The sequence below is a fragment of the Zootoca vivipara genome, chromosome 1, assembly GCF_963506605.1.
Source record: "Zootoca vivipara chromosome 1, rZooViv1.1, whole genome shotgun sequence".
NCBI lineage: Eukaryota > Metazoa > Chordata > Lepidosauria > Squamata > Lacertidae > Zootoca > Zootoca vivipara.
The window spans coordinates 55,462,581-55,488,497 of record NC_083276.1 but is presented as its reverse complement, the minus strand read 5'-3'; the positions used below and the strand labels follow the sequence as shown (position 1 = coordinate 55,488,497).

The following is a 25,917-nucleotide window of genomic DNA, read 5'->3' as shown; positions in this document are numbered from 1 at the left end:
AAGCTCTAGTCTGCAGTTCCAGTCATAAAATGGATTGGAGAGGGTTCTTTGTAGACTGTGTAATCCTATACAGATCTAGTCAGTAGTAAATCCCATTGACTTCAGTGGGTATGTATGTATGTATGTATGTATGTATAGAACTGCATCCTTAATAAATTGTAGCTTTTCCCAGTGCCAAGAAATCTCAGCCTGTTAGATCTTTACATGTTAAGGTGAATGAATAGTGATTCCCTTTCCTTTTAAAATATAAAAAAACCTATCAGTTATTCAGCTATTCTGTCTCTAGCCGTAATCATAATGGATGAGTCCCTTGTAATGCAGAGACCAAAACTAAGGCGAAACACGGTAGTCTTTAAGGCAGGCACTGCCCTGCCATTCATGGAAGGGCCTTTGATTCAGTGGGTGCCTCTACTAATGGAAAAGGGGAGCCAACAGTATTGCTTTAGATGTGAAAGCTGTTTCTGCATATGTAAACACTGTGTGTTTTATCTTCTTGTTGCAGAAGGCCAACAGTTGCCTTGGAATAACTTCACAAATGAATGTAATATTCCTGGAAACTTCATGTGCAGTAATGGACGTTGCATCCCAGGAGCCTGGCAATGTGATGGGCTGCCAGACTGCTTTGACAAAAGTGATGAGAAGGAATGCCGTGAGTGTCCTCTACTTGATTGCTACCTTTCATATTTTGAATAGCAAGACTCAGCCATGTAAAAATCAAATGCATTTCAGGGATTAGTATTCAACCAGTGTTATCATATTTCTTATTGGTTTGTCTAACTGAAGCGACTGTTCACTTCTTGCTTGGTGGCAGTACAATTTATTGTAGGTTGACGAACACAGTACCTTACTGAAGGGCACTGCGAATTTCATTGCTGGGCTGTCAATTAAATCTGCGTTTGCTCCATCCAAATTTGTCATGAGCAGATGCAGTCTGTTTGAATATTTTCTGTGGCTTGAATTTGCCCCATGTTTCAGTTTAACCCACATAATTTCTAAAATTCTGGAACAGGCACCCACATAGTTTACCATATTTTTTGGTTTGCATCTCCCCCTCCCGCTCACTTTCCTGGTTAGTTATGCGCACAAGCAGATGAGCTTGTTGAGTGCAATACCTGCAAAAAGTGATCTGGATGAAATGGTGTAATCACATGATTTCACTACAAAAACACATGAATTGTGGATCAGTACTTCCCTGTAAACAATGTACAGTAATTCAAAATCTCCAAATGCAGAGAGCAATTCATTTATGCAGAATTTCACAATCATACATAAATAGTCTGGTAATTATTAGCAAAGTCGGGCATGCGACTTTCAATCGTAATGCTTGCGTATGTGAACATTATTGTTCCTATAAATTCTGTGCATTGTTCTCCACAAGACTGCAATCCTCAGAATGTTCTCAACCCCCTCTTATGCCAAAGGGCGGGACTTAGAACCACTCCTAGTCTCTGCTCTGAGGGCCTAAGTTTATGACTCTTATCATTGGGTCCAAGTGAGAACAGCCTTCGTTTCCACACTTCCTCCTTAGAAACACAGTAACAATTCTTACAATTTTTCTGTGTTACCGTATTTCTTTCTCTTCTGTCTTTGGTTTGTCTTGCACAGAGACTATAAACAGCATAGGAAAGAAATCTATTTAGTGAATATTCAAAACTTGATTGATTTCTTTTTACTTTGATTGGGTCATTTCTGTTTGTTTCAATTGAAAACATTTTAGTTGCAACCTCACTTCACTTCGGAACAGGAAGAGAGGTTAAAATAATAATAATACTTCAGGGAGGAAATCGATGTTGCACTAAAATGATTGTTCTGTCAGGACAGCTGACAGAACTTCATCTTGAACTTAGAATGCCTTTTCTGCTTTTTATTTGTCAAATAAATACATGTGGTCTTTGGTTCAATCTTTGCAAAAGGAAACCAAGGCCCAGCGAGCACCATGTGTCTTGCAAACACATTTTCTAAGTTCTATATTGGCTGTTTAGGCAAAAACATTCCATGGCACCAAAACCACTACTGTGATGTAATGTTTGTTGCCTAAAGTTGTGTGGCCCTGATCGCCTGACAACAAAGAATTAACATTAACAGCAAAGAGTGGATTGGCTTTCCTTTTTGGCTCACAATTGTATCTTAAATTAGGTGTTCTGGGATTGTCATTATGGGACCTGGGATAATAATCTCTGGCCAAGTTTAGGTGTAATTCAACATTCTTTCCATCCGCAGTATTCAAGACCAAATCTTATCCTTAAACCCAGTGGAATACATCTCTCTCTCTCTCTCTCTCTCTCTCTCTCTCTCTCTCTCTCTCTCTCTGCGCGCGCACATTTAAAAAAAGAGTAATCAAATATATTTTTATTTTCCTTTTCATATAATTTTGTTTATCTCTTCTTTGCATGCTACCTACTGCCTTGAAAATAAGCAATTAATGAAGTGTTGCTGAACAGACTTCTTTTTTGCTTATGAATAAGTCAGTAATAGTCTGCCAGTGACCATAGACTCAATTCACAATATTCTTTTGTCACTGAGAATAAACTAGATCCACAAGGTTTCAGTAGTAATTAATATAGTATCTGCCAGTAAAATTTAAATAGCTGCAAAACCTCATTTCATAAAATTCCTTTCGTCAGTTGGATTGGGTTAATGTCTTGGGATTTGTCAATTGATGTTTTTGCAGAACTATGATCTTTCTCCTCCCCCCACCCCCACTTTTCTAGTTGGGTTAGATTATTAAAATATATTAGCTAGGCCATTTTTATTTCACCCAAGCAGAGATAATCATCCTTTTTTGTTTTGTTTTTCCCTACCTTTGTCTGCTAACTTAACTGATCTCATGAATAAATTTAAAAATAATGCAAAGGAAAAGGAATCTGGGAAGCAGGTGATTCATTTCCTGTTATGCCCCGTAGTTGACAGGTAGGTACACGTAAACAGAAGAGACCGTGGTGATTGATTTTCAGTTTTAAATAACTCTGGAGGGCTGCAGACTTTCATTTTAATTTATTTTATACCCTGACTTTCTCATTACAAAATGATGGCGTAACTTGCCTTACAAAATGGAGAAAAATGGCAAGAGCTCTAGCACTGAGTAGATAAAATCAATGGGAAGAAATCAATCCACTGTTAACATACCAGAAAGCACAGAGAATTCAAGATGTAAAACTAGTGTTGTGAAATTAAAAGAATGTTTAAGGTGTGCGCTCCAAGTGGGAAGAGCATAGCATACTTAGGGTGCTGCACGGCAGCCCTGCTTTGTAACTCACAGGATTTTATTTATTGAGTAGGGTGACTGGGTCACACTTTCCTATGTAGATTGGCTGGAGGAAGATTTAGATAGCAAAAGGCACTGCTTCCATTATGTTGGGTCCCATTGTGTATGGATTTAAAAGGTAATAATCAGCACCTTAAATTGTGCCTCAAAGCTAATTGGCAGACAGTGTGATCAACTGCACTTGAGTCTTTTGCGCTTGACAACTTGCTCCCCACTCAGGAAGATTGGGGAGCGTCACCTGTAGTTCTGAGCAGTCTCTAAGGCTAGCCTGTTGCAGAGAGTTTTAGAGAAAGTAACCCTCACACTTACAAATTATACATGATGGTTGCAAGGTTTCCCTTTGACAATAAGGGTAGAATTAGCATATAAAATGGCCATGCTTCCATATTCTGTTTGCACTACCAGAGGCAGTATGCCTTGGAGCAACAGTTGCTAGGAATCACAAGTGGGGAAGAGTGGTGTCGACTCAGGTCTTGCTTGTGAGCTTCCCAATGGTCACCTGTTTGGTCACTGTGAGTCCAGGTAGGCTATTGACTTGATCCAGCAGGCCCTCCTTAAGCCCTGCAAGACATCTCCTATGATGTAGAACAGCACGACTTTCTAGGACTATAAAGAGAAGGAAAATTTAGAGCAAGCTTAAGGCAGACTCCCACTTCTCACATCAAATAAGACAGGTGGTCCAGTCGAATTTGATAGCGGCTTATACAGATTCTGAGAGTGCAGTCGTGTTTATGATAGGAGTTGCTACAATGTCCTATTCATTTGGTGAGAATTGTTGCTAAAATCGTGCCCTTTAGGAAAGAATTTCTCCAAAATGGATTGGGCCTGGAATACAGTTCATTTTCATCACCTGAACTATTTCATAGCTGCCAAGTTCTCCCTTTTTTTTAAGGGAAATTCCCTTATGCTGAATAGGCTTCCTTGCGAGAAAAGGAAAAACTTGGCAGCTATGAACTATTTGCTGTCTCACTGACCCCTCCCCCACCCACTGCCAAATCCCAGAGTTTATCCTAAACCCAGATGATCAGATAGGATCTTGGCATTTGTCTGGAATCTGACTACAGAGGATTAAGAAACTCCTCTTGAACAATTGAAGCTTGATGCCTAATGCATATACTGTCATCTTCCTCAAAAACTGAACATTTGAGACTGACATATATATGAGTAGTGGCACCCTCAGTTCCTGAAGAATAGCATTAACTTCAAGAAACTGGGCACATCTAACTCAGCATGATTTAAGTACCAAAATTGGCCCTCCAGATGTTTTGGGACTACAACTCCCATCATCCCTAGCTAACAGGACCAGTGGTCAGGGAGATGGGAATTGTAATTCCAAAACATCTGGAGGGCCGAGTTTGGAAATACCTGGTCTACACTCTGCAGTGAAACTGAGTACAGTCGTACCTTGGATCCCGAATGCCTTGCAACTCGAATGTTTTCGCTCTTGAATGCCGCAAACCTGGAAGTGACTGTTCCAGTTTGCGAACGTTTTTTGGAACCCCAACGTCAGATGCAGCTTCCGTGCCTTCCGATTTGAGTGCAGGAAGTTCCTGCAGCAAATCGGAAGCTGCGCCTTGGTTGTCGAACGTTTTTGGAAGTTGAACGGACTTCCGGAACGGATTCTGTTCGACAACCAAGGTACGACTGTATTCAGTTCATAAGTTTATTGTTTTAGCCAAAGACCATGACAAACTTGTAGCAACAGTATAAATAAAATAATACATATATCCATAATATGAGCCACAACCCATGATACAAAGAGAGAGAAGTTACCAGAGAAACCAACAAACACAAATCCAACTTGTTTATGAAACCGAGTAGTTTTTAACAACATTATATTTGCAACACTGTGGGCTTCCCCTCCCCAAAAAAGAAACATTAAGCTCTGTAATTAAAAATGTAACTAAGTGTATGACAGATCAATGTTACCTTTTATAGAAAGCTAGGAAAATGTATCTTTTCCAATTGCAGTAATTGGGGCACTGTACTTGCTCAACTCCCCCCCTCCCCCAGCACTCCAGGGTGCATTCACATGTATCTCTTTAAGGCACTGCTAAATCCAATCTGGTATTAGCTCTTTATTAACCAGCTTAATTAAGTTAAGCTGATTCCCCACAATCTTTTGTCCCTTATGTCATTGACTGCTGGGAAGCTGCCCCTGGAAAAGCAGTGTGTAGCCCCCATTCCAAAAGCGGTAACTTAACCATGCAGTTCTGTCTTGTATGTCTAGATGAATTGGTCCTTATAGTACAACTACAGTGATTATAAATTTGCCTCTAGACAATCTGTTCTGTTGGTTATTATAGACTAAAACACCTCTTCTGATGAAAACTTCTGTGAATGTATCAAATTTTAGTATTTGAATTGGCTGTAAAACGGGTGGGGAGCCTGTGACCCTCCAGATGGAAAGCTACAATTCTATTGAAGAATATCTAGGCCTGGCCTGCAGAGCGGTGGGAGATCAGCTTGAGGCCTCAGCAACCTGGAAGAGCAGTGGTATACAAAATAAATATATTTAGAATCATGTGTACAGTTCTGTAGAGTTGGAAGAAGTTCAGAAATGATCCAGGGATTGGAGCTTCTTCCCTACGAGGAAAGGTTGTAACATCTGGGACTTACTTGTTTAGAGAAAAGGCAGGTAAAAGGTGATTAGATGTTAGAAGTGTAATAAATTGTGGATAGAGAATTTCCCCCCTTCCCTTATAACTCTGGAACTTGTAGACATCCAATGAAACTGAATGTTGGAAGATTGAGGAAAGACAAAAGAAAGTACTGTACTTGTTTGCACAACAAATAGTTACACTATGGAACTCCTGCAGGAGGCAGTAATGCCCACCAACTTGGATGGCTTCAAAAGAGGATTAGATATATTCATGGCAGGAGATATAATCCTACCAGTGGCTACTAGCTGCAAGGGTTATCCTCTGCTTCCATGGTTTGAGGCAGGATGTTTCTGAATATCAGTTGCGGGAAACTGTAGGAGGTAAGAGTGCTGTTGTATTCAGGTTCTGCTTTTGTACCACTAATTAGCATCTGTTTGGTTACTGTGAGACCAAAGGGCTAGTCCAGGAGGCCCTTCTTATGTATAAGCTACATTAGCTGTACTCTTCTAAGGCATGAAACTTCTGAAGTCTTTGGGAGTATCAGGTTCATGGCAGAAAATGTTTGTCTGGGTCACAGAATCATTACCGTACAACACCTATCCCCAAATCACATTATTTTACACTAGAAAAATGAGTGAGTCCAGAAGCTATCATTCATTGGTTCACAATTTGCAATTAGTAGAATTGGAATAGTAGAATGGAAGGAGTGGGCCAACCTTACATAGCTAAATTGCTAGGTCCAAAAAGCTGAGTAAAATGGACAATTTGTCAGTGGCCTGGTTTATACATCCTAAGCCAAATCATAGCTTGGTAGAAGCAGGTGGGTTGGGGAGACGGGATTGCAGCTGCTTTGCTCCTTGCCAGTCATTCTGTTGCTTAGGTAAGTCATAGCTTGACTTAGCTTATTGTCCGAACTCAGACTTGCGATTTCACTTTTTCCAGACTAACCACAAGCTGTAAACACGGTTTGCCCTATGTTTATGGCTGGTGGTTTGTACAGGACAGCTAAACCATGAGCCTTGAGTTTGGATGACACACAAGCCATGCAGTACAGCACAGCAGCAGAACAACTGGGATGGAGCACTTTCCATATTTGTGCCAAGCCATGGTTTAGCTTAGTGTGCTGTGCAAACCAGACCAATGTGTGGCAAATGCTCATTAAGTGCTCCTGAGCGTGCCACTTCAGAAATCCGCTGCCCCTTCATTTCTCATTGTTCCAATGTAGGTTAGTTTGACATCTACTGTGTGCACCTCTTGAAATAGAGAACCTCTTAAATTACTTTAAAATAGCTGTTGAGGTGGCTGCTATTAGCCAACACAGTTGTGAAAAGTGTGTAGCGCTGGTGATTGGTTTTGCATCTTATGAAAGTTGCTTGTAGTAGGTGGGAAAGACTTGACCTTAGGTGGCTTTCTTCCATAGAAGCCGAGATTACTCTTGACACATGCAAAATCCCAAACAAAAGCCAGGATAAATTGAAGGAGCTGGAGGAGATGGTTAACTCTCTTGTTTCTGAAGTCAGTTCTGGTCCCAAGCACATTGGCCAGGCATTATTAGTCTGCTTGCTCATGCTGCATCTGCCAGTCTGCAGTGAGAGGGCACCAAGGAGAAGAGGACAAGGAGAGATCTGACTGCTGATCACACACACAAAAATAAGAAAGTATGGAAAGAAATGTTAGGGAAACTAATGTTAACCCGAGGGACAGGCTTATATTGTGAAATATATTTTGTTCCTCATTTTGCTAACAGTATCTCTGGAACAGCTGGGAGGTGTTTTCCCAGAGTCCCAAGCACACATCACATCGGTGTTTAATTGTGAGTCTTGTCTTCAGCTTCACTGGAAGTAGGATCCTGATCATGCTGCCATATTTAATTTCCCTTTGTATTCTGTGTTTCTTTCTTTACTCCCCCCACCCTTTCTTCATCAAATATAATCTTCTTCTGTCTAAAATAATCTAATAATATGCGAGCATTGAAAGTGGCTTTTGTCAGCTAATGAGCAACAGCTACTTAGAGAGTTGGTAGGTTGCTGCCTTTGTCAGCTAACGAGCAGCAGATGGTGCATTTTCAAAGTATGGCACATCATCCTAGCTTACTGCCTGACACGATAGGAGCCAGAATTAAAGCTGTACCAAATATCCAGACATTTCTGATTATAACCCCCCCCCCTCCACCACCACCTTGGGGGAGAAGAAACTTTTTTCTGCCAGTGCTGTGTGCTTTCAGAAATGTGTCTGTAAACCAACAGTGACACCCAGTGACCAGCCGCGTTTATCTTTGCTATGCATGACCATTGCATTTAAAGGTTAGAATAGCTAAGCAGAAATGGACTGAATACTAATTTGGTGCTTAATTTTGTGGTGCTTTTAGTGTAAGAAGGAAGGTATTTGTGAATACCTTCACTGCAATCTGTTCTTGGAATATGAAAATAGAGCAGGCTTTGTGGCATTGTAAGTGGTTTCTTAAATATTCAGATTAAAATGAATCGTTGCTGATTCACAACGCACCTGAAGACTGCTTTGTGGGAGGGGTGGGTGGCATGTGCACAATCTGTTGTTCTCAGATTCCAAAATCTTCAGCCTGGACTACACATCCCTACTCTACTGTTACATCCTTCGGTCATGTGGTGATTCACCTATGGCAGCTTTGGGGAGCTGGATCCATCCAACAGACTGGATCCTCATCTCTACACATCACAACTGAACCAAGTCTGACAGGTAGGGCAGCCTACCTGTCAATCACCTGACATCACAATGATGACCTGTGGTTTGAAATCAAACCATGTTGGCAAATATGGGGGTGCAGTTGTTCCTAATAAACAGCTGGTTTTTGGTGCTTGGGAACAGCCACACAAGAAGCTTTGCAGGCACAGCCAATCAGCCTGCAAAGCACCACCTTCTGTCCAAGCACCACCTTTACCTATCCCATTTCTGGCATCATATATGGCTGTGATTTGTCTAAAATGGCCTGGCGGTCAAATGGAGAAACCTGGCAAGCCTAATTAGGCCCATAGACCAGAGGATCCTCACCCCTGACCTTTGAGCTTGCTACTCTGTGGGTACAAAAGAAGGCCTTTGCAAGCCACATGTAGTCTGTGTTTTGTTGTTGTTGCTGTTAAAGTAACAGATCAGAACCCAAACAGCTTAAATGATGTAAGCCTCATCTCCATATCCTGTACAAATGTTGACCTTGCAAAGAAGCAACTGGTATGGAATGAAAACCAACTGGCCATAAGTAAAGTCTGGAGAAGCCCTTGTCATCTTTGCTGTCTGGACTTCATATTTTAGAAGGAATTATTGCCCTGGCTAAGATCACTAGGTTTCAGCTCTCATGATGCAAGTCTCTCTCCAAACACCCCTTTTTATGCAAGCTAAATGTTCCCTTCTCTTCAGTGGACGTGTAAGCTTCCAATAATGAAAATGTTTTTGAAATCAACTGCCATCATTAGAAACTTAAGGGCCGGAGCTTACATTCTACAAAGGATGACAGTAAGCTGTTGGTATCCTATTAAATATCGCCTATTTTGGTTTCTTAAATGCTACTGTTAGAAAAGTCCCCCCACCCACCAAACTACTGTAACTAAATTGTACCTTTGTCATTCTCTGCTACCCAGGACTACACTGTGCCTTCCCCGAAAGGTTGTTGAATTCCTTAACTGGGACATGATACTTTTGTCAATCTCCTTTCTCTATAAAGCTAGTAGTAGTAAATCACAGAATTGTAGAGTTTGGAAGAGACCACAAGGGTCATCTAGTCCTAACCCTCCATGCAGGAATCTTTTGCGTGTGACTTGAACCCACAACCCTGAGATTAAGAGTCACATGCTCTACTGGCTGAACTATCCCAGCTGCATATCTCAGGCAATATTTGGCTTAAACCACCTCATTAAAAAGAAACACTGAAAAATATTAAACAACTACACTGAAGCATGGGCCTAGAAAAGAGTGAAACTGCAAAGGGCTTTCTCTGATAGCTACTTATGATCTTGTTTGCAATTATTATGGCTGTTTTTGCTTGGAATTATCCACACAGGAGTCAGACGCTAATTAATCAATTTCATGTACAGAAACTCATGAAGGGCATAAAAGTAGCTCAGTCTACTCTTCTAGAAATACTAACCTTGAGCACTCATTTACAGATCTAGGTATTTTGCTAGGCAGAATAAGGATTTCACTTGCTAAGAAATGTGGCTTCTGTTGCAGTAGCAACATGTGAAAACACTGGGGATTGTCTAAAGCTGAGCCTTCCCTAAACAATTCAGCAGTAGCCTAGGAGTCAAAGATCAGCCAAATAACATCTGCAAAGAATGTTGTGGCCTTTTTATAGAGCAACAGAAGTTTGGCTACAATCTGCACACCTACGTGGAAGGAAGATTCATTGGAGCAGTGGGACTTACTTCTGAGTAAACATGCTGTGGGTCATGCTGTTTTTATTATCTTGCTCTTTATGAGCACAACACAAACCCTCCCAATGTTGATGGCTGGAGAGGATTAGGATGCAGCATTGGTGAGTTTCCCTTGGCCTCCACTGAGTGCCATCACTAGGTGAGATGGGGAGGTAGTGTCTGCAGGATGGAAGCCTTTGCCTGGTTGGACAGAAAACTGCCACCAGAAGTAAGTTTCAAAATGGGATGTTTCCTGGGCAGGCTGTGGATTTGATGGATCCTGAGGCACCTAAGAAAAGAACACAGGCTGGCACCACCCAGCAGGATTTAGACAGCGGCTGCAGATCTCCTGCGCCATCCAACCCTTCTTGTCATTTTTCACTTGTCATAACTCTGTGCACAGTACATTGCCTGCAAGACTCTACATTGTGTTACCTTGTTTAAGATGGAAACTGTCTGCCATCTGCTCAACTTTAATAAGAACAATGTGCAGTTACAGCAGAAATGGCCATTTGCCAAAGCAAATTAGCAGCATTGGTCCAAGCAGAAGATGCTCTATTGTCACTTAATGGGATGGTCTATTAGAAGCTGTAGTAGTGCATGGATTTCGTATTGGAATGCCAAGATTTAGAATGAGTTCTTCCTGTAGAAAGAATAAATGGATGAGATTCACTTTTAATAAAGATCTGGAGAAATCCCTGTAGCTCTGTTGGTTAGAGCTTGGGGCTGATAATACCATGGTTGCAGGTTCAGTCCCCATATGGGACAGCTGCGTATTCCTGCATTTCAGTGGGTTGGACTCTACAATTATATGATGGGTCACTAGAGCAAGAGGCATGTTATGCTGCTGCAAAGATCCTGCATTCAACACATTGTGGTGACTTTATGATGGATACGTTTGGTTTCTATGAATGCTTTCCCTTCCAGGCCATTGTAAGGATCTAGTGGTTTTAAAGCATTGTACAACATATGAATCTGCGACAAAAATGAAATTGTGCTTTATATTGTTATACGTTGAGCCCAAAAGCTTTGAGACCGCTATTCACATTTCTTATTTGTTCTGTGCTTGTTTGGTTCAGTGGTGTTGAGGAAATATGAAACCCATTTACGATCTGAACTGGGGAGAGAAAAGCAATGCCAAGTGTTAATAAAGAAATTAATAGCGTGAGAAGATATTAAGCCCCAAATGTGTCTTCAGGAAACAGCAGCAATGATAAACTTGCTGCAACAACACCATGTAGATGATCCTGCAGGTGTCTGCAATCATGCTGGTTTGCATTTGTTATGAAATCAAATACGACAGTGTTTGGCTCTGTAGAATATTTTCTGTAATAGAGAATGTAATGATGGAAAGTGCACTGAATTTTTTCCAGGGGGCTTAGAGCCACATAAAGTGCTTGTTCTGAGCAAAATTGCTATAAAAAAAATGGCTGAAATGCTTTCTGCCAGGATTTATTCAGTTTCCTTGGTGTCAGACAGTGATAGTGGAGGAGAAATGCAGAGGACCTTTTCAGAGCAGGAGTGACAATGTCATCTGCTGGAGAGTAGTGGAAATAGATGCACCCTTCTTCATTTGGCATGCGAACAAGGTAATAATGAGTCTTTCAAGTTGTTTTGTGACAGATTGGCATAGAGGAAGTCGGAAGATGACGAAGATAAGGAGAGGCTAGATATTACTTTCCTTTTCTTTGATGGAGTTCCTGTACTTCACTTTATATGATAATAGTCCTAGAATCATAGAATCATAGAATCATAGAATCATAGAGTTGGAAGAGACCACAAGGGCCATCCAGTCCAACCCCCTGCCAAGCAGGAAACACCATCAAAGCATTCCTGACAGATGGCTGTCAAGCCTCTGCTTAAAGACCTCCAAAGAAGGAGACTCCACCACACTCATTGGCAGCAAATTCCACTGCCGAACAGCTCTTACTGTCAGGAAGTTCTTCCTAATGTTTAGGTGGAATTTTCTTTCTTGTAGTTTGAATCCGTTGCTCCGTGTCCGCTTCTCTGGAGCAGCAGAAAACAACCTTTCTCCCTCCTCTATATGACATCCTTTTATATATTTGAACATGGTTATCATATCACCCCTTAACCTTCTCTTCTCCAGGCTAAACATACCCAGCTCCCTAAGCCGTTCCTCATAAGGCATCGTTTCCAGGCCTTTGACCATTTTGGTTGCCCTCTTCTGGACACGTTCCAGCTTTTAATCGTTCCACGTTTAATCCTTTTCTGATTAAAAGCAAACCTTTAGGTTTAGCAACGTTTAGGTTGCATTTAAAGGTTTAGCAACGTTTAGGTTGCATTGCAGCTGGCTGAACATCATTTGCTATAGCCCATTGTGTTTTACAAATTGATCCTATGCAGTCAGAAGTAAGTACCCTTGAGAACTGCCTGCATTTTTGTGGTCTTCTTCGGGGTGTAGCTATGGGAAAAGTCCTGATGAGCTCTGGTGTTATCATCGATGACAGCTTTCTTTCTCCAAGCCTTTCTTCCTTCTCTTTTTTCTCTTTCTGAAGACAGTTTATCCAAACAGTAAATTCATTTCAGTGGAAGAACTGTAGGGAGATGATTGAAAATGCTGCTGAGGAGATTTTTTTAAAAATGGATTCTCCTTGCTAGATGGTGCAGAGTATAAAACTGAATATCTTAAGATTGCAGTGTTTATGACTGCCAAGAACTTTCTGGGGCCAGTAGATTATTGCACAAAACTGTGTCTCTTTCTGTCTTCATTTTGTGCTTCTCTACTGTATCTACTGGACCAAGGAATAAAATAAGAATTTTGTATTGTAGAAAAGTCCAAAAAGAAGACAGGGAGAAACAGTTTTGAGAAATAATGAGACAGATGTTGTTGTTGTCGATGGTGATGTTGATCATGGGGGTGCATGTTTACCAATTAACCAATTTTATTGACTTACTAAATACCATTAGCAATATAATTCTGGGGATTATTTTCTCAGCGAAGTATTCTTTGAAGAACTAACTCCTATTTCAGACAGTTGCCTCCTCCTCATGTCTCAGTACAAGATATGAAGACTTAGGAATGATTTTTCACAATAATTTTAATATTCAGTCCGCCAAAGGTTGATATCTTTGCACACTATGGGGCAGGTTCAGATGTCTGAATGCTTCCACTTATTTCCAAAATGTGTCAAGACTGTAACTATTTGCTTTCTTCTCCATCTCTCCCCCTAAAGGTTTGGCAGGAAGCGTCAAGTGTAAACACGTAGCAAAGATCTCTTTGCCACCTGGTTGTGACTTAAAATATTTGTTATTGTGTGTTTAATGACTAGCTAGAAAGTTTACGCCTGTCAAATTCCACTTGCATAGTCTGTGGCACAATATACTGGGAGTATTTTATAAATAACCATCAATTTAGAACAATGACATCCCTCTGAGATACATAAATACAGCCCCCTACTTTTAGATAAGTGGCACCAAGACAGGCTTGAATGACTTGCCAGCAAATGGAACAGAACTTCCTGAACAGTGTTTCCCACTACTACCTGACAAACACTGGACTGTTCAGTAATTCTCATAAGTACTATAGCAATCTTTTGGAAACAGATTGTTTTCTACTGCATATAGATGAGTACATGAATAAGTCAGCATAATGGAACTGATGCAGAATTTGTCTTCCAGCATGTAATGTTGTTGTTCAGGCAAACTTTAGGAAATAGACAACAAAAATAGATCAAAAGTTTTACTTGCATAGAATCATAGAATTGTAGAGTCGGTAGGGACCTTGAGGGATCCCAACTACAGCATTCATGCTCACCCTCCAGTAAATTCTCTCAACACCCAAACACTTCTATGTTTAGAATTTATTGGAGGATATGCATGTAAGTAGATGCTGCACATTTTAAAGCTGTTTTGGTCTTCCTGTTGTTTTTTATTGTGAGTTAAAATAACATAGTCCAAGTAAAGATTAGCAACTTTATCAGATCATCAAGTATAGTACCATATTTGCCCTAGGCTTGTGATGAGGGTTGCCTTGAAAATGATTTTTTTCCAATCTATATGTCATAAACAAATGCCAAATCATTTTATATTATATTATATTTTTATAAGTGTCTGGACATCCTAGTCCTTGTTGGAATCTCAAATTATGTGTGATTTTTCTCCATTATAGTTGTATTCCAGAGTGAGTGGTACCAACTGTCCAGTGTAAGATTTGGGGCTGTTTTCCATTGAGTTGCAATTACTATTTGTGTTGCCAAGATCGTATATAAGACCAATTCTTTTGATAATATATATACATTGGCATCATCAAAAATACTTAGTAACTTTGATGTTGGACAACAAACAATAGTTTCCTTAGTAATATTTTACATTTCTGTCAAAATTAAATTCCAGAAATCTTGCATCAACTGACATTCCTACCATAAATGATAATACAGTGGTGCCTCGCTTAACGAATGCCCTGCTTAACGAAATTTCCGCTTAACGAAAGGATTTTTCGAGTGGAGGTTGCCTCGCTAGACGAATTCGTTTTATGAAAAATTTGTCTAGCGAATTGCGGTTTCCCATAGGAATGCATTGAAATTCAATTAATGTGTTCCTATGGGCAAAATAAAAAATAAAAAAAATTCAATGCATTCCTATGGTATTCACTAGACGAATTTTTCGTTATAAGAAAAGACCCGTGGAATGAATTAAATTCATCTAGCGAGGCACCACTGTATGTACCAAGTTCATTGCAACCCCTCCCATCAGTTAGGTGACATAGAAGAAAACATTCTTGGCATTTGCCAAGGAGTGCGATACCATCTGTGTAATAATTTTAAGGAGTTGTCCCTCAGAAAACTGGAAACAGATTTTAAGGGTCATGACTCCCAAATTTTATTGCAGCCCTTGGGAAGAATTTGTGTGCCAATATCAAGTAAGGGGTTTCCATAGGGAGTTATGACATTGTTGTCGCTATCCAGAGGGTGTGAAAGTTGGTATTCAAGAACAAGGAATACTAGTTGCCTCTTCTGTCAAACTGTGGAGTTGTCATACATTTAGCCCCAGTTCATATCCAGTGGTGTGGTTACTGTATCCATGTAAACGCAAAGGAAAGTACGGTAGCCTTGCCAAGGGTAACCACAGTTCTACCTCTCTGAAAATTCTTGCTGGAGAAGATGACATGAACATAGCCTCCAAAATGTTGTTTCTCTACCACACCCAACGTTTGAGGGTGGGGAACCTAAGGAACTCTGCAAAAACTGCAGTTTCCAGAAGGGTATCCAGTTAATTTGTTGTAGAGAAAACAGCAGAATATTGTGGTACCTTGAAGACTAACAGCTATTTATTGCATAAGCTTTTATGGAACAATAGGGGAACAACCTAGCAGGACACACTGCGCTTGGTATCTACTTGAACAACAACGACGAAAACAAAACACTCAGAAATCTCCAGATAGCAATTTATCAGGGAATTCAAATCTGTCACCTCTCAAATGGTTATTGTGGCATCACCCCCCCCCCCGAAATATGGCAGGTACCAACTCTTATGGTGTTTTGGCATTTGAGGGCTTATTTGCATGCCCAGGCCTTTAGAGCAGACTTCGACAACTTGGTGGCCCCCCCAGATGCTTTGGAGTACAATGTAAAGCACCCTTGAAAACTGCATTGCTATTTAGAAGCTGTTGGTGAAAATCTGCAAGCTCCAAAGGGACTTGGGTAAAATAAGCTTCTGTGTGGATTACCTGACTCTAGTCCTGCCCATGTGAGATGTCTCTGTGTTAATGAGGTCAATAACCTACCGTCCATGGCACAGAATGGACGAGTTCTCAGCTAGCATACAGAGAGCTTCCCAGCTGTTGCTTATGTTACACATGCTATCAAGCTGGAATTTTTGAGAGTTAATAGAAGTCTGTTTTTAGAAGACTTGAGTGGATTGAAGCAGATGTGGAGCTTAGGGCTAAACTAGACATGACACGCAATTGCTTGCATCCTTCTCCTAACTTCTTATTTTGTTTAACCAAAAGCAGCCTCAGGAAGCTGTGAGTTTGAGCAGAAAAAAATGACAAAACTGAACGAGCGGCTTAACTCTTTCCTTTTGGTAGTTTTCCTGCTCAAAATCTCCACAACTGCTCTTTCCCCATGCAGAAAAAAAATATTTTTTCACCATGTTTCTTGCACTTTTCCTCTGGTTTTTTATTATTTTTTTGCAGGGGGCGTAGGACAGCAGGAGAGGGTTAATGTTAGTGGAGAAACAGGACTTGTGGGGTGGTGGTGATGAAAATGAGAATGAAAAGTGTTAAGCAGCCATTTTCCTGCTTGAAGTTGCAGCCTCATGAGGCTACATAAAAATAAAAAGAATTCAGGAGAAAGATATGATCACATGTCACACTTAGCTGAGACTTTACTGTCCTATTCCCAGTTCATTTTAGCCTTGTTTGGATGTTTCCTCTCACATGATTTGCAATTTACAATCGTGTGAGGGGAAGAATGGGGCAATACCTGCTTGTCCATTCATTGGGCTAGGGCAGGGGTCGGCAAGGTTTACCTCGACTGGCCCGGCCCAGTTCACTCCCACGGAGATTGCTCCGTGGGCCTGATCGTGTCTGCGCAGACGTGATTTTCAGCTCCGCGGAAGCGGGTCCCCGCTCCGCGCTATGCTGATTTAGTGCAGCGCAGGAGGGCTCACCAAGCGCGTGGCTCAGCTCAAGGGCCGTTTAAACAACCCCCGTGGGCTGCAGGTTGCTGACCCCTGGGCTAGGGGAACTCTGTAGAGGAGAGCAGGAGGTGAGGGAAGGATAGCCTCTCAGCCTTCCCATTGTTGATCCTGTACTGTATAGGGCTTTCAAACTGCTTGTTTTAGAGTACTGTCCTATTGCTGTGCGTGGATTGAAAATGCTTTGCTTCTGGGAATTGATAGATGATGTAACACAGTGGTTTTCAACCAGGGTGCCTTGAATGATGGTCAGGGGTGATGCAGGCAACAGTGGCCTTTGTCCCTTTTTCTTTCCCTCCCTTCTATGATGCCCTCTCACATCTCTGCCTCCCAAAGGCTTGCACAGGTGTTTATTGCAGGGGCCCTGGCTATAAGCTCTGCAGGCGAATGCAGCTCAGAGATCAGGGGTGGCAGCAGCAGCTGCCTGGAGGACTCCAAAGGAGAGGGGAGAGGAGGCTGAGGGAACACTCCATAAGGGAGTATGTTCAAAAAAGGGGGAGAGGCTGCCAGCTCTGCAGGCAAGGGGTGACAGAACTGGGCTCCTGAGCCCCACGGGTGCTGCAGAAAGAATGTGGTTGGTTTCAAAAAGGTTGAAAACCTCTGATGTAACAAATTAAATCTGGGGATACTACGGAATTCTTTTCTTGGGAAGGTTCTGAAAATGTGTTTATTGAAATTGTGTGAGCATTTACAAGGCTCCTTCCCATCTCTACTGACCCAAGTCATCTTTTGCTTTAGGTAGTTGGCTAAAAGAGTATTCACCCCTTAGCCTCACTGTGAGAAATACAAACTACTACTACTACTACTACTACTACTACTACCCTGTTTCTCCTAAAATAAGACATACCCATAAAATAAGCCATAGCAGGATTTCTAAGCATTTGCACAATATAAGCCATACCCCAAAAATAAGACATAGTGATAGGCGCAGTTCTGGAGGGCCCCAAGGAATAGGCAAGGCTGGATGCGTAATAAAAAATAAGACATCCCCTGAAAATAAGCCACTGCGGGGGTTTTTTAAGGAAAAATAAATATAAGACGGTGTCTTATTTTTGGAGAAACACGGTACTACTACTACTACTACTGTGGGCTTTTGATATTCTCTGAATAAATGAGCATATGGGAAATTATGTGCTCCCTGCCCCCTGCAGTTGTGCTGCTGTTGTCACATTACAAGGTGCTTTTAAGCTAGTAGCTCCATCAAAGCTGTTTGAGGCACCTGATGAATCAAGTCACATGGTGCTGATTTTATGGGAATTCTTCAACATCTGAAGAATGCCTCTGCTGCAGCAGCACTGCTGGAGTTTGTTTTGGGCAGCCTGGCAGAGAGGGGTTAAGGATGAGTCGCTGACAATGAAGCATTGCAGTTCTGTTCACAGGACAATGAGCCTGTGCACCAAGTGGTTGCTTCTGCATGAAAGGGGACCAACGTTGTAATAGGCCAAATTCATCATCAATTATTATCTGACTGAGACTAATGCTCCTCTACAGCTTCTTCCTGATATTAACCCAGGGATATCCTGAGGCAACATTCTTATGTGACACAGTTCTGATAACTTTAATGCATAGTAGCTTACTCTTAGTGGTGATTTGTCACACTAACAGACTATGTTTAGGAGAATTGCTTTAGTAGATGACATAGTTTGGTGGAAAATATTTGGACATCTAATTTCGAAGTATGTGTTACTGGCCCTAAGAGCTAGCAAAAATGACATATTACCCTTCTGGTTTTTCCAGAGATGTCTATCCAAGTAGAGGAACAATACTCTATAATTGTCTGTGTACTTCATATTACATCTCTATGTTTCTGCTGCACACTTTTTAAAAAGTTTATTGCTGGAAAAATCATAAAACAGAAGGAAAGTTTTTTTATATATATATATGCCCTGAAACATAGTAATATGTTCCACTGCTAACCAAGGCAACGGTGTAGTGTTTGCCTTTTCTGTATTGGAACAACAACTACTTAGTTATAACAGACTGCGTTTTATGGAGAAATTTTACCCCCAGGTGGAAGATGACTTGCACAAAGGATCATAAAATAAACTGCAAGTGGAAAAGGTCATTGCATCATTAGATCGTGTTTAAAATGGCACGGTCATTTTTGTCTTTAAACAGAAAAGGTGTTATGAAAATAGGGGTGCTTTGTTAGTGTTGGTGGCTTTTACGATCCATGACGGATTCAAGTGTTGCTGCTTTGGTTTTGGCATAGCGCTCAAGGATCTGCTGTAACCATTGCTGGATTGAAGTCTTTCCTCTTTTTCTTTCTATATCATTTCCCTTCCATGGGTCTGAGGCACCTGCTTAATATACATATGCTAACAAAACCCAGTCATGTGCCATGGGTGGTGCTTTTCTTGCTTTTCCCTCTGTCTCCTTTCCTTGTCCTACTTTTCCTGATGCCATCTATTCTGATGCCGTAGTGGGCTTGTGTTAGCCACGGAATCCTGACTTCTGTGACTGTCACTGATGTAGATGTTCAGGGATCACAGAAGGACTGCACTGTCATATTTCAGGCACCTAAGTTTTTAGAGCAGGGATGAAGAATCTGGTTCGCCAGAGGCTGTTGGCTTATAGTCCCCATCACTCCTAATAATTGGCCATGCTGTCCGAGATTGATGGCCGTTGGGAGTCCAATAACACCTGGAAAGCCATAGAGCATATTATAACTCAAATTCAGATCCATCAAATGACACCACATGGCTGGCTATTGGTCAAGTGTACTCAGAACCACTTTACAGAAAGGGACCAGTGAAATCTGTTGCTTATATTAGGGTCACAAATGTGCAGTTAGCCATGTTACGATGTTATCTTCTACAAGGCTGTTCCTGTAGGAGGAGGTTTGTCCTATGAGAGTCAGCCAAGACAACCTTACCATTGGATAACACTAGCCACGTGCTTGAGATGAGGTCGTAGAATAGTTTCTTAGGTTTAGAGTAGTCTATACTGCTCTTATACTTTCCCCACTCAACATTGCTTGTACAGGGATTTCTGCTGCTTTTAGGAGTTGTAGGGGTTGAAGGCAGGATAGATGTTGTCGAGCAGGCATTGCCAACCTTTTTGGACCAGTGGGCACAATTTGATTGTTGAGAAAGTGGTGTGGGCTCCAGTCACAAAATGTGGTTGCCGTTGGGACAAAGCACAACAAAACATGACTGCTGTAGGCATGTCCTAGCATAAAATTAGAGAGAGTACAGTCATTGCTGCTCTCCTCGGGCTCCCTGGACAACTATATTCTTGCTTTGTTAAGTCATCTATCCTGCAGGTCCTGTATGTGGAGATCACACAATACTGGCCCCTCCTCCCCATGATGCTATTGCTATCGAATAACAGGGAGCACTCCCCAGCACTGGGAAAAATATCCACACTCAAGCTTTCTTATGCATACCACACACATACATACCATAGATACACATCTGTGCATCTCTCTCATGCATACTTGCAGCATACTTGAGTGTAATCCCCCCTCCCAAGTACATTCAGAAAATTCCTCTGCGGGTGAATGAAGTACCTGGCATTAAGAAAAGCCCCACACCCTCTAAACCCCCCAAACCGGGGGGGGGGCAGTAACCTGGTACGCGCGAGCACTATGCTAGATTATCTCTGCTGTAGATCTTCTAGCCAAGGTTGCATGCTTGAATGCTACCCACATCAGAACTGCTTATACATGAAACATGGACCTATTTAGGAGTGGAATGTCGTATGAATGTGGCCTCAGAGTTCTTCATTGGGTAGTTAGTCTGCTATAAGAATGCTGATTTATTTAAAACCCTGGAGACAGTAGGATTCAGCGTTTCCAGGTTCCAAAAACCAAATGTAAAAAGACTATTCACTCTAAAGGCTATATCAACTTGTTGCTTCCCACAAGGATATTGAATGAGGTAGCAGATCTCAGTGTAATCACACATTCTTATTTATAGTTCAGTTTAATTTAAAATTTGGAAGAGAATTCACTATCTATACTGTATTTCTGTTTAAGAATTTTCCACTGCCAGAATTGGTATGTCATAGCAGTAACTCGCAGATAATTTATTTTCTCGTCTCTTCAAAACGATGGCCTCCTATTTCTGAGTTGTCCTTGGTTCCTGCCCAGAAAAATATGGTAGTTGGTGTGAAAGTGACATTTAGTTGATATGTCTCATTTTCTGCTCTACAAGCCCAGCTAAGGACTAATGCATCTGCAAAGGGTGTGTGCCATAAAGGAATTGCATTACTTTGTTTTTGAAAGATAGTAAATCAGTTTAAGAGTTACTGTGGCTGCTTCTTAATAAAAACCCTTTATACATTATTACCTGCCAGCAGGAGAAGCCTTCAGTTCAATGGCAGTCACTTTAGCTCTAAAAAGGATATTTGTCCAAATGGTTGCTCAGCAAGCTCGGCTTTTGTCTTCTCATAGCTTCTCTCTCTCTCTTTTTCCTTGACCCTTCCTCCATTTCTCCCTTATTGATCTTCATAAAGTGCGTATTCACACATGCATGTTCATCACTGAGTGACTGCTGATTCATTTTGTACTGGTGAATTTACCGTCTCAGATGAAACACCATAGACAGGACATATGCCAAAAACAGTGTTTTTTCAAGAGAAGTATCACATATATGCTGCAGATCATTGACTAATACATGCAAATGTGAATCATCTCATTTCTCATTGGCAAAAACGTGGCTGTGTTAAGCAAAACACAGGAAAGTCATCATGTTTGCTTTGGCTACGTTCATATGCAGGTAGCACCCATACTTTTGTCCTGTTCTGTCTCTTTGATTGCATTTAGAATGTAGACTTGTATGGCGTATACAGGTGAAACTCGGAAAATTAGAATATTGTCGAAAAGTGCATTTATTTCAGTAATGCAACTTAAAAGGTGAAACCAATATATGAGATAGATGCATGACATGCAAAGCAAGATATGCCAAGCCTTTATTTGTTGTAATTGTAATTATTTGTCATTAGGCGGGTCAATTATAAATGGAATGTAATTAATGAAATGTAATAGCGATGTTTATTTTTGTATTATTGTAACTATTTGTTTTATTACTGTGGAATTTCCAAAAGAAAGCATTTGTACAAATTAAAAGAAAAATAAAAAATAATAAGTTGCATTACTGAATAAATGCACCTTTTGACAATATTCTAATTTTCCGAGTTTCACCTGTATATGGCGTTTCAGTGCATCTGCAGTACAGATAATTTCTTGCAACATTAAGACTGCTTCATCCAACTGAAAAAAAGAGTATAGCCTCATTCATCCAACTAAAAGGTGTGAAGAGAAAATTATACCTACAAGTCTCACCTTTAAATCTTCTGCACAGACTTACTTAGGTATGAGAACCGGAGACAGAGTCTGTGGGCATAATTCTCTTTCCACGTACTGATTATCTCCTGTTTAAGTCAGCTGAATAGGGCTTATGTTGCATGAAATTCTATATACTGCATATTCACCGATAATGCTAGTTAAGTAATATTACAGGGATTCTAGAGCATGATCTCTCTCTCTCTCTCTCTCTCTCTCTCTCTCTCTCTCTCTCTCTCTCTCTCTCACACACACACACACACACACACACACACATATGGGGGGGCTCATTTTAGGCAGGCCTTGAAAACCTTTTCATCTGGCTCACTTTTATCTGGGTTGGTATTTTAGCTGCTGCTGTTTCTATGTGTTTGGATGCATTTTAACTGTATTTTAGTATTATTTATATTTGCTGTTGTTGTTTAGTCGTGTCCGACTCTTCGTGACCCCATGGATCAGGGGTACCCCAAACTAAGGCCCGGGGGCCAGATGCGGCCCAATCGCCTTCTAAATCTGGCCCGCGGACGGTCCTAGAATCAGCATGTTTTTACATGAGTAGAATGTGTCCTTTTATTTAAAATGCATCTCTGGGTCATTTGTGGGACCTGCCTGGTGTTTTTACATGAGTAGAATGTGTCCTTTTATTTAAAATGCATCTCTGGGTTATTTGTGGGGCATAGGAATTTTTGTTCAGTCTTTTTTAAAAAAAAATATAGTCTGGCCCCCCACAAGGTCTGAGGGACAGTGGACCGGCCCCCTGCTGAAAACGTTTGCTGACCCCTGCCATGGACCATAGCACGCCAGGCACTCCTGTCTTCCACTGTCCTCCCGCAGTATGGTCAAACTCATGTTTGTAGCTTCGAGAACACTGTCCAACCATCTCATCCTCTGTCGTCCCCTTCTCCTTGTGCCCTCCATCTTTCCCAGCATTAGGGTCTTTTCCAGGGAGTCTTCACTTCTCATGAGGTGGCCAAAGTATTGGAGCCTCAGCTTCACGATCTGTCCTTCCAGTGAGTACTCAGGACTGATTTCCTTCAGAATGGATAGGTTTGATCTTCTTGCAGTCCATGGGACTCTCAAGAGTCTCCTCCAGCACCATAATTCAAAAGTATCAATTCTTCGGCGATCAGCCTTCTTTATGGTCCAGCTCTCACTTCCATACATCACTACTGGGAAAACCATAGCTTTAACTATACGGAGCTTTGTTGGCAAGGTGATGTCTCTGCTTTTTAAGATGCTGTCTAGGTTTATAATTGCTTTTCTCCCAAGAAGCAGGCGTCTTTTAATTTCGTGACTGCTGTCACCATCTGCAGTGATCAAGGAGCCCAAGAAAGTAAAATCTCTCACTGCCTCCATTTCTTCCCCTTCTATTTGCCAGGAGGTGATGGGACCAGTGGCCATGATCTTGGTTTTTTTGATGTTGAGCTTCAGACCATATTTTGCGCTCTCCTCTTTCACCCTCATTAAAAGGTTCTTTAATTCCTCCTCACTTTCTGCCATCAAGGTTGTGTCATCTGCATATCTGAGGTTGTTGATATTTCTTCCGGCAATCTTAATTCCGGCTTGGGATTCATCTAGTCCAGCCTTTCGCATGATGAATTCTGCAGATAAGTTAAATAAGCAGGGAGACAATATACAACCTTGTCGTACTCCTTTCCCAATTTTGAACCAATCTGTCGTTCCATATCCAGTTCTAACTGTAGCTTCTTGTCCCACATAGAGATTTCTCAGGAGACAGATGAGGTGATCAGGCACTCCCATTTCTTTAAGAGCTTGCCACTGTGGTTGACACAGTCAAATGCTTTTGCATAGTCAATGAAGCAGAAGTAGATGTTTTTCTGGAACTCTCTAGCTTTCTCCATAATCCAGCGCATGTTTGCTATTTGGTCTCTGGTTCCTCTGCCCCTTCGAAATCCAGCTTGCACTTCTGGGAGTTCTCGGTCCACATACTGCCTAAGCCTGCCTTGTAGAATTTTACGCATAACCTTGCTAGCGTGTGAAATGAGGGCAATTTATATTATTGTTTGCTTAAAGTTGTAATCCATTTTGAGAGGGATTTTTACTGGGAAGATGGGTTACAAATGTATTAAGTACATGAATCATACAATTAAGTCTGTTTCAGAAAAGTGGGTTCTTTTTCATATGACCCAGGAAAGAAACCTCTTCGCTGTAGAATGAACCCATCTCTCAGTTCACTGCTAAAGGATTACCTACGCAAGCATACTATTGTAATCTATCTCCTTGGTTTGTTTTAGCCAGTTCTGAATCCATTAAATAACCACATTTAAGGTTTCTAAATGATACACTTTTGGATGAATTTCTAGCTGTGATTTTGGAATAGAAGAGGAGAGTGTCAAAGAGGCCAGAAGCTGTGCAGAACAGATCTTGATGAGGTGGTTTGAGAAATTTTCTTGATGAGCTTGAAAGGCTGTGGAAAAATAAAATGTGGTGCAAAGGTGCACTCTGACTCTCAAATAATACATTTTTGGAAGGAGGATGTATTGTTCGTGATATTTCATTAGTGTGCCTTGTTCAAGGAACAGTGTAGATGTGATTGCTGTGTGATGCTCTGCTGCTCCCAGTTCTTGCTGTTTTTCCCCCAAATCATGTTCTTATGCAGTGATTTCTGCAGCAACTAGTCCAGGGTTGGGAAATTCTGTCCCTCCAGGTATTGTTGACCAGTCAGTATGGCCAGTGGTCAGGGATGATGGGAGCTGGTCCAGCAACATCTGGAGGGACATAAGTTACCCATCCTTCTTTGCCTTACAGAGTCAAGGGTTGGGCCTCCCTGAAGTCTTTTTTCCATTAATATATAGCAAACAGTTTTGTATTTGTTGAATTGAAATCTTAAGTGCCAGGGCCTACAATTTTTGCCTAGCCTTTTAAGTTCCCACTTCCTGCTGGCCTTATCTCTTAGGCAAGGCATTTCAAATCTCCATCTCTCCCAAGCCAGCTCATCCGTTCCAAGGAAGGGACAGGTGGGCACAGGGCATCTTCAAGAAGGTACACCCAATGCCTTCAGGCTTGATCTAGACAGAAAAGATAGGCTTGCCTGTTTGGCTCTGAATGGCCAAGTCTCTCTAAACACTTCGATTATGCATCTGCCAAATAATCCCCAGCCTTCCTCCAAACTATGGAGCTATAGAGTTGGAAAAATGGCAAGATTTCCTGTGCAACTGCTGTGAAGTTTCAAAGTCTGACCGATTGTCATACTCTTCAGAAAGCAGTGGTCAGAATGATTGAATCCTGGTGCCAATTCAAACACCGGGAAGTCTTGTGGGTTAAAACTGGTTAGGAAATGTAAGGAAGCTTGAAATGACTGGAGCACCAATACGGTAGTGACCTAGCCCTATGCTATATTGATGGCTTAAAAAACACACACCTGTGTATCACCAGCTAAGCAAGCAGAAGTGACTGTTGGGTGCAAAGCTCTTCTTTGGCTTTGACATTAATTTTGTTACTAAGCATTTAAACCAGGCATCCCCAAACTTCGGCCCTCCAGATGTTTTGGACTACAATTCCCATCATCCCTGACCACTGGACCTGTTAGCTAGGGATCATGGGAGTTGTAGGCCAAAACATCTGGAGGGCCGCAGTTTGGGGATGCCTGATTTAAACTAAGCTTTGGGAACATCCTTATTGGGAAAAGTCTGAGACCCTTGTGACCAGTTCTGACAGACGGAGCTCTTTCACGATCCATGCTTTCTAATTTTCTCCTCCTAC

At 41.4% G+C, this 25,917-nt stretch overlaps 1 protein-coding gene across 3 annotated transcripts in view; it reads left to right on the top strand.

Annotated features, from left to right (window-relative positions):
• LDLRAD3 (low density lipoprotein receptor class A domain containing 3) overlaps positions 1–25,917 on the top strand; it is a 144,844-nt gene that overhangs the window by 57,106 nt on the left and 61,821 nt on the right. For all 3 annotated transcript variants that reach the window (XM_035116220.2, XM_035116212.2, XM_035116202.2), the window contains exon 2: positions 503–649. In XM_035116220.2, the coding sequence (XP_034972111.1) occupies positions 562–649 (88 nt within the window). In that variant the 5' untranslated portion in view covers positions 503–561. The remainder of the gene's footprint in view (positions 1–502; positions 650–25,917) is intronic.